The sequence below is a fragment of the Sinocyclocheilus rhinocerous genome, unplaced genomic scaffold (assembly GCF_001515625.1).
Source record: "Sinocyclocheilus rhinocerous isolate Xijiao unplaced genomic scaffold, SAMN03320098_v1.1 scaffold1427, whole genome shotgun sequence".
In the NCBI taxonomy this organism is placed as follows: domain Eukaryota; kingdom Metazoa; phylum Chordata; class Actinopteri; order Cypriniformes; family Cyprinidae; genus Sinocyclocheilus; species Sinocyclocheilus rhinocerous.
In genome coordinates this window covers 919,151-929,056 of record NW_015632469.1, presented here as the reverse complement: position 1 = coordinate 929,056, position 9,906 = coordinate 919,151, and the positions used below count along the sequence as shown (strand labels likewise).

At 34.3% G+C, this 9,906-nt stretch overlaps 1 protein-coding gene across 1 annotated transcript in view; it reads left to right on the top strand.

Annotated features, from left to right (window-relative positions):
• Positions 1-1,154: 1,154 nt before the first annotated feature.
• The window catches only part of LOC107742456 (voltage-dependent anion-selective channel protein 1), a 17,550-nt gene continuing 8,798 nt past the window's right edge, over positions 1,155-9,906 (top strand). The window contains exons 1-5 of the mRNA XM_016555421.1: positions 1,155-1,277; positions 1,858-1,927; positions 4,429-4,478; positions 6,995-7,147; positions 7,236-7,345. Coding sequence (XP_016410907.1) covers positions 1,861-1,927; positions 4,429-4,478; positions 6,995-7,147; positions 7,236-7,345 — 380 coding nt within the window. The 5' untranslated portion in view covers positions 1,155-1,277; positions 1,858-1,860. The remainder of the gene's footprint in view (positions 1,278-1,857; positions 1,928-4,428; positions 4,479-6,994; positions 7,148-7,235; positions 7,346-9,906) is intronic.

Here is a 9,906-nt window from a genome sequence, read left to right as displayed (position 1 = left end):
AAACAATTAAATAATACATACAAATACAATAAATAAAATTATAACAAATTTTTTTTCATTTTTTAAATTATATAATAGTGCTGTCAAATGATTAATCGCGATTAATCACATACAAAATAAAAGTTTTTGTTTACATAATATATGTGTGTTCTGTGTATATTTATTATGTATACATAAACACACACACATACAGTATATATTTTGAAAATATTTACATGTATTTACATGTCTATATTTATATTCATATAATTTATGTTATAAAATAAATATATTTAATATATAAACATAACCTATTTTTCTGAAATATATACATGCAGGTGTGTGTATTTATATATACCTAATAAATATACACAGTACACACACATATATTATGTAAACAAAAACTTTTATTTTGGATGCGATTAACCGCGATTAACCGTCATATACATAAACTAGAAATAGACGGGAATAGTTATAAGAAGAGGTAAGCTCATAAACAAGTCCTCCTGAAATGGAACATGTTGTTTACAAATATAATTCATTTATTTACATATAATTCACATCAAATTCACATATAATTCAATTAACCATGTAATTGGATAAAACAAAGAATATCTATTTTTTCCATCTATTACTTGCGACATTACTTCTCATATTAAAATACTGTAATCACAAATGTAATGTTTTGAAAACAGCACCTAGTTTACTGTCTTTAAAAAGGAGCTAGCCATGTATATGGAGGTCTTAAAAATGATGAGAAGTGATAAGGCCAAGAAAGTATTTGATTTGTTGAATAAGTGTGATTTTGTTTAATCCCCTACATTGTTTATGTATTTGATTAATTTCTTATATGGTGGTTTGTTTCTCTGTTATAGTATGATTAATATGAATGTCTCAGTCTGTGAGAATTTACAGTTGTGCTTATGTTAGCCTATGTTGAAAAAAAAAAGAGGTAAGCAAATTAAACCTCATTTAAAATATCCAGATGTAGTTTCATCTCGAGGTGATGCGTAAATTATAACTACGATTTAAAAATAATGATGCAAAAAAAAAAAAAACTAGGTTTAGACGGAAACATTTATAAGAAGAGGTAATCAAATTAGACTTCATAATAATAAAAATAAATCCAGATAGAGTTTGATCTCGGATGATGTGGAATCTGCTGGGGCGATGCTCAAGATTATTCTGCAGAGGCGTGGCGTCGTTTGCGTACGCGACGCTCTCGCGTGAGTCTGGCGTCGTCCTCTGCTGCACGTCTCTCTGATTCTGCCCAGCGCTGTCCTCACGACTTTACACAGGTGGGTTCAAAAGTCAGACATTTATCGTGCATTACACTTCAAAGTACCGAGGCCTCGCGAGAATCTGTAGTGAGTGGGCTGGAGATGCAGCGCATCAATGCCTGGACTAATGCATTAACGTTAAATGCCCTTGCCGCGTTGGTGAACGTGCATCGAGTGTCTGCAGCTAGCGCAATCAAACGTGCAAGTGCTGTTTAAACGCACGACACTGTCATCAGGTGATCGAAACGAAATATTGCAGCATTGCATGAGTGGAAAGATGGTTCTGTGCTCGATCTGCTCTGAAAGAGGCCTAAAGCTGCGCCATTGGGCTCTGGTCTGTGCAGTGATCCTCATCTCATGCATGCATTCACGCCTAGATCAGCATTTGCATTGTGTTTTGCTCACAAATCTAGTTTCTTCTCGGAGAAATGTTCGCATGCACAATGTGGATTTCTACATGCACGGTCTGTCAGAAGACTTGAAAGCAGGTGGAATGTCATTTGACTTTAGTACATTTTCGAAATGCAGTATGTTCCTCATTAAAGTCAGTGATGTTGATCTGTTCCTCTGGCTGACCTTCTTCACCTCTGTGTTTCAGACAATGGCCATTCCTCCAACATATGTAGACCTGGGCAAGTCTGCCCGGGACATCTTCACCAAAGGATATGGTATGAATTCATCTGGTTTTATATTAGAGCTGAATACACACACAGCATGCATGCATGTATGCATAAATAAATATTAAAAAAGAACAATGCATATATATGTATATCACAGAAACATTAATATGTAGAGGAAGTCAAGTTAAACCTCATCAATCGAATCATTAAAAAACCCTCATATTGTTTCATCCATTTAATTTAGTTTGATGTATTGATATTTTCAATCAGAATGATCGACGTTTGTGATTTGTTCACCTTGCTGCTGGCATATGTACCAGGCATTTCAGGAGCCAATCATCAGAGGCCTAACCGTCATGTGACCAATCAGTCAAAATAGAATAGCCCGCCCACTTTATGAGCAGCTTTTGTTTCAGAATTACACCATTCATTTATCCAATAGGGAAACGTTTTTGTTAAAGCGTTATAAGACATGATCCAAACCAACCATCTGTGACGCCAATCACAATGTTACAAACGTATTTAAAAATCGGACAAAAAGACAAGAGTGTGAACAGCTTTAGTGAAGGAAAAGCACTACAATCCCATAATCAAAATAAACTCATTTCATTTAAAGATGTAGATTATGTACAGTATATAGGAACATGATATTTTACGCATTTAGATAGGTTTGAGAGTGCAGGGAGACTTGATTACATCATTCACAGTGTTTTATGGCAGTGGGCGGAGCTTAAGAGTTCTTTTGGTGTGATTTCGCTTCTCTGATTGGTAGAATCATGGGTAATGTTTTTTTTTTTTTTTTTACCAGGAGTTCCACTGGTAAACATGATTATTTAAAAAAAACAAGTTGAAATACTCGGGGCTCTTTGCTTATTTTTCTTTTTTAAGAGCGCTTAAGAGCGCTAATTTAAAAAATTTAGGAGCACAGTCAAAAATTTAGGAGCACCTTCTAATCAATAATCCAAAATTCTGATCAAAAATGAATCTTCCCATTATGAGGTGATATTTGACTCCTTAAAGTAATGTACAGGGAATTTAGTTTTTACCTTTGTAATGGCATTTTTCTAACTTTATATTAAAAGTATGTCATCTTTTATGTCAAATTCAAACAATTCTATTTATAAGCTTTTTAACATTTCTAATAAAAACAAGTGGAATAAGAATAAGCTACCAATCTAATGAAATCAGTATTTAAGAAATACATTTGTACTACAGAGGTGGCACAGAAGAACACACAAGTGGCTTGTAGGTGTATTTTCAGACGTTTAAGGAGGCTCAGAGGCGGCATGAGTGCAATTAAATTCATGTTGAGGTTAATGTTTTAAATATAAAATTTTGAATATAGAAATATTGAACGATTTAAATAACAGAAACTGCCAGTAGGTGGCGGCAAGTCACTGATTGAATCACTGAATCGTTCATTCAATTGATTCGTTTGAACGGCTGATTCATTCAGGAATGAAGTACGTGACTCTTTATGAATGGGTAATCATGAATCACTGACTCACTAGATTCAATTAAAAACGCAGTTCATTCATAAACGAAACACCGCTGTGTTTGAATGGAGATGCGCAGCGTCTTGGCTGTGACTTTCAAACTATTTGTTGATGAAACAGAGCAAAATAAGGCAATAGTGTTATAGTCAGACAATATAGATTTAATCACTGAATCGTTCATTCAATTGATTCGTTTGAACGGCTGATTCATTCAGGAATGAAGTACGTGACTCTTTATGAATGGGTAATCATGAATCACTGACTCACTAGATTCAATTAAAAACGCAGTTCATTCATAAACGAAACACCGCTGTGTTTGAATGGAGATGCGCAGCGTCTCGGCTGTGACTTTCAAACTATTTGTTGATGAAACAGAGCAAAATAAGGCAATAGTGTTGTAGTCAGACAATATAAGTCACTTCTTGTTTAATGAACTGTTGTATTAAATCAATATCACGTTTACGAACTCCCTTAATAATCATTAAAAGCTGTCACTCATCTTAATTCATCGCGATCTCACAAAACTCCATTATAATCAACGAAGCTCCTTACACTGCACAATGAATCTCTTATTTACACCCTGTCTACACTTTGTTTGTTGATATATTGATATATTACTCAACGCTGAAAAACACGTTGTAAGTACGTTAGACTGTTGCACTCTATTAAAACTCCTTGTAGCAGACATGGAAAAACTCAAGACTATTTCACACTGTAATAAAATCGACTGTGAAATAGGGCTGCTTTCAGATGGAGCAGCATTTACTTCACAGAGCCGTAGTTCACTGAGAAGCTATGCAAACAGCTGTCATTATCGCGAACGATTTCTTCGATTTCAGAATCGCGTAACTTGTCAGTGAACTACGGCTATGTGTAGTAAATGCTGCTCCATCTGAAAGCACGTGATGATGATTTACTGCTGATTACAGAACCGGCATTACTATCAAAATGCGCATGACAATCGCATTCGATTAATCGTGCAGCCCTAGTGTGAAACATGAAATGCTGCATGTTGTTTTGTGTGTTAGTGATGTTTGTCTGTGTCATTTGTAGGCTTTGGTCTTATCAAGTTGGACTTGAAAACGAGGTCAGAGAATGGACTGGTAAGTAGCCAGTGGATTTCAGTCATAGACGCAATCAACAATGCTATCTTTCTGCCAAACTTGATGAAATATTGAAGTGATTTCTGTCCAGATGTGAATATTTCACTCGTGAAATCATACAGTGGGACAGTAAAAACGCTGCTGATGTGACATTATGAAAAGCCAGATTGTTTAATGTTTGCTTGTTGTGGCTATGAGAAGTAAAGAATCGGATCTAAGGTTGAATGCAAACACTAGTGTATAGAACACTTGATTTTATGAATCAAATTGATTTGTTTAGATTCTTAAGGAAAATAGAAATATCTCGGCTAAAGCTGTAAACTATACAGGGAAGCATTACTGTAATATTAAAGATTAGAATTAACAACAGAGCCAAAATTTCAGTAGAGTAATAATCAACACTCAAAAAGTCATATGCAAATATTTAAACTGCACATAAGGCGGGTTGTGTATTTAATATAATTGTTTCTAATCCAATTTGTCTTTGAAATATAAGAAATTTAAATAGTGGCTGTAATAACTTGTTTTCATGAGAGATTTATTCAAGTGTACGTAAAAGCATGAACATATAATAGATAAGATATATTACTAACAGGTTAATTAAAATAACATTAATATGTAATATAGTGCATATCAGTGTCGTTTTAGTATTTTTGTGATCCTATTATATAATATTTTTATTTAGCGTTTTTTTTTTTTCTTCTATTTTTATTTCAGGTAAAGTTTTGGTAATCTTTTTTTATTAATTAAAAAAAATTAATTCTTTTTTTTATTTAAAAATTTTGTAATTTAATTAACAACAGAGCCAAAATTTCAGTAGAGTAATAATCAACACTCAAAAAGTCATATGCAAATATTTAAACTGCACATAAGGCGGGTTGTGTATTTAATATAATTGTTTCTAATCCAATTTGTCTTTGAAATATAAGAAATTTAAATAGTGGCTGTAATAACTTGTTTTCACGAGAGATTTATTCAAGTGTACGTAAAAGCATGAACATATAATAGATAAGATATATTACTAACAGGTTAATTAAAATAACATTAATATGTAATATAGTGCATATCAGTGTCGTTTTAGTATTTTTGTGATCCTATTATATAATATTTTTATTTAGCGTTTTTTTTTTTTCTTCTATTTTTATTTCAGGTAAAGTTTTGGTAATCTTTTTTTATTAATTAAAAAAAATTAATTCTTTTTTTTATTTAAAAATTTTGTAATTTTTAAAAAAAAATATGTATATAATTTTATTTCAGTTTTAGCTATTTCAGTACATCAAGTTAAATGTACTAAAATAAAAATGAGAAATGTTGCTTTGTCAACTATCTGAAATTAAACTTATTTTAACAAATTTTTTATGGTTTTAGTTTTTGTTAACTATAATAACCCTGGGGTATATATTTAGCAAAATGCATCTTTCTAGAGCTCTTGTTTTCATGGAAATTGACAGAATTTGAAATCTTTGTTTCATATCAAAAGTGACAAAACTCAAAGCTCACTGCGATTATTGGATGGCAGGTGCTACAAATAATGTTCGTGAAGTTCTGTTCATCAACGGAAAACAGCATAGACTAAAAGATCGATCTTGGAATTTAAGAATCCATACAGTTGCATCAAAATGAATATTGATTAACTGATATTGTCAGAGATAAAATAACCCAAAACTACATCATCACAATGGACAGAATGAATCTGTGGCCCTCAGAAGCAGATATTGACCATCACACGGACATGGAAGTGCTCCACGTGTTTTCATACATGTTTGCACTAATTGACCCATGGATGTTTATCTTGGGAAAAGTGTGTGTGTGCTGCAGTCTGACTCCAGCTCTGCAAACGCTGTCATCCATATGCAGCCAGAAATATGACAAAACAACTGGAGTTGTGTAAATTTGAATTATAGACAAGTGTCAGCAAAATGTAATATTACAATGCATTTTATTAGAATTCTGTACGTTTGGTATTTAACTAAATTAAAAAAAAAATGTTATGGCAATTTTATAGATGTGTATTTTCAAACAGCAGATTTTTTTGTTCTGAATTCTTAGACTGCAAGTATCCAGTTTTTAATAATAAGCTTCAAGTTTTCAAGATTCTAAAATAAAGCAATAAGCCCCAAGAAGCCGTGGTGTTATAAATTCACTGTAAACCACGGCTTCACGGGGCTTATTGCTTTTATAAAACGGTTATTCCATATACGTAGTACGGTTTCACAAAACGAAACAGAGCAAATAAAATGTAATGATATTAATAAAAACAGTATTCTTCCATCAAACAATGTAGTTCCTCAGAAACAGTTGTGGTTGCAACAAAGTGGTTGCTGAGCAACAGACAAACGTAAACAAAGGTGTATGTTACTTTGTAGAGTAATTTACAACAGCTTCGAACGCGGCTCAGCCAATCAGAATCAAGGACCGGAACTATCTGTTTTATAATTCACAATTAAAAAATTGGAAGATTCTAAAATTCTACATTCTAAATGCAGTGTGACGCATTTGTTCTCCTGGTGCTGTAGGAGTTCAAGAGCTCCGGCTCGGCTAACACAGAGACCAGCAAGGTAGCAGGAACGCTGGAGACCAAGTACAAGTGGGCAGAACACGGCCTGACCTTCACTGAGAAGTGGAACACTGACAACACTCTGGGCACGGAGATCACTCTGGAGGACCAGGTACCAGACCCGGAAAACTGAGCTCCACTTGATTGGATATGAATTACATTCTCGTCATTTAACACGAATGCTGCTTTCTTCTCCTCAGCTGGCTAAAGGGCTGAAGTTGACGTTTGATTCCTCCTTCTCTCCGAACACTGGGTATGTGACGTGTTCAGTATGTCTGTGCTCTAGTATACTCGATGCCACTGTATTGACGTTTGGCATTTCCAGTATGGATGTAATATATAAAGGGAGGGATGTATTAGTTTTTGGTTGTGAGTCTAAATTAGAACTGCACAATTTGTAGAATTGCTATTTATTAGTATTATTATAATTTTTTTAATTTTGCCAAAATTTTATGATATGCTTTAGGATTTACAGCAGCAACAATAATAATAACAACAACAACAATAATAATAGTTAGGGATGCACCGATACGATACTGGTATCGGTATCGGGCCCGATACTGCGCTCCTGTACTTGTACTCGTAAAAATGCCCCGATACCAAACAGCGTGTGAATAGAGCTGTGTCCAGAAAAAGAAACACTGAAAACAGAACAACAGAGAGTAGATAGACGATGTGCGCGAGCTGATAAACAAAGCACGCTGAGTGGATTGAGCGAGCGGCGGCACAGATGCGCGAGCTTGTCGAGTGAATATCTCACAGACATCACTGGAAAGTTTGTAGTTCGGTCGGATATGTCAAAAGCAAGTAAGTAAAACAATGCACAAGTTACTAAAGTTATTTGACGGTAAGGAGAGAGCGAGAGAGAGAGCGAGCGAGCAAGAGAGAGAGAGAGTCCGAGAGCGCGCACTTCTGTTGCATATTGCTTTAAGGCCAAAGTATACTTCGGTTTTTACTCGTACGCGAGGGTCCGTGTACACTGCGCGTGACGCAAATTTCATCACCAAAATAGTACGATTGCACTCGTATAATATATAACGAGTGGTTCCCTGCATTATTTTAGGAAAACGTTTTGTGATTACAGTATTGAGCTGCTGCAATGGAGCAGCTCTAATGCGCCATTAAAATGAACAGTGAAAGTAACAAAAGCTTATACAATACATTTTAACAGGTATAATTAAGTGTGGAAATAACTGAAGGTAATATCTGTTTGCTAAATGAAGCCAAATAACATGATTCATATTATTATTATTATTAATATTATTTTGTTTCTGTACCCAATATTTAAAAAAAAATTACAAATGCTGTGAAAATACAGGTATCGGCGAGTACCAAAAATGAAAGTATCGGTATCGGACTCGTTCTGAAAAAAGTGGTATCGGTGCATCACTAATAATAATCATTTATTTATTTATTTATTTTTAATAAATAAAAATATAAAAACTACTAAAAATAAATGTTACTCTTGTAATTGACAATTGCAATTTATTATTATTATTTTTTTTTATTTGACATTTTTAATTTATTTTATTCTCCTGATAAAAATTGCAATTGCGATTTTAAAATGCAATTAAAATTTTTTTTTGCAGGGATTCACAATTTGGCCAAGATTTTGTGGTTTGCTTTAGGATTATTATATGAAGATGATGATGATAATTCTAATAATGAAAATTATTATTATTTATTTACTAAATAAAAAAATAAAATAAAAATGACTAAAAAACGAAATGAGAAATATTACTTGGTAGTAGTGGTGTTATTGGTAAAAAAAAAAAATTACAATAGTAATATTTTTTCATATATATATGAAAAAATATTACTATTGTAATATTTCACTGTAAAATAAAAAATTGTATTTAATAGAAAAGATGGCATGATTTTGTAAAATGACTAATATCTTAGTATTGTCTTAATTTCTTCATTTTATAGCTAAACCACCAAACATTATTTTTACAGTAAACCGCCGGAGCTAGGGCTGTCGCGATAACCGCAATATCGCAATACCGCGCTATTGACGAGCAAACCGCAGAGGAATGCAAAAACCACAGCAACCGCGATTTTTGCGTGTTTTCTTTTTTCGTAAGGTTATGCCCTTCTCGTTTTACACTTCTGACGGAGTAATGAGTGTGCACTGAAACTATGTGAGTCTCATTAGGGCTAAAGCTGTGGTGCTAGATCACCCGTCTGGTGCCTGCTGGGGTTTGACTGGACTGCATATGTGCAACCAAAGATCAGAGCTAGGGCTGTCGCGATAACCGCAATATCGCAATACCGCGCTATTGACGAGCAAACCGCAGAGGAATGCAAAAACCACAGCAACCGCGATTTTTGCGTGTTTTCTTTTTTCGTAAGGTTATGCCCTTCTCGTTTTACACTTCATGCATGTGGACTGGATATTAAACAAGTTAGTAATGATAACATAATGTGTACCTTGCTGATTTGTACAGAGGCTCCGTAGATTTGCACTTAACAAGCCTAAACAGACAGTGAATGCAAGACAGATCGACTGAGTGCGTGCGATTACTTGCGTCTGTCCTCCAGGCAGAGTCATATATATTTGTGAAAATAGGTTGTCATGTCCAAGGAAAGCAAAATCTCTGTCTTAGCATCGAGGCATAGCTGGTCAGCTGAGCCTTCTGCTCAAAGTTAAAATGATTTCAACAGCGTCTCTTTGAATGAATGAATCAGCGTTTTTGAACGTGTAGTTGAATGACAGTCACGTTCCACCACCTTGTGGCGCAACACTGTAACTGCACTGACTGACAGCCCGTCTAGAACGCGCACAAGTGGAAATATCAATAGAAAGTCTCTTGTCCAGTCAGATTAAAAGATCAGAACTAACTGTTATACATAGGCTAACAACAGCTCAAC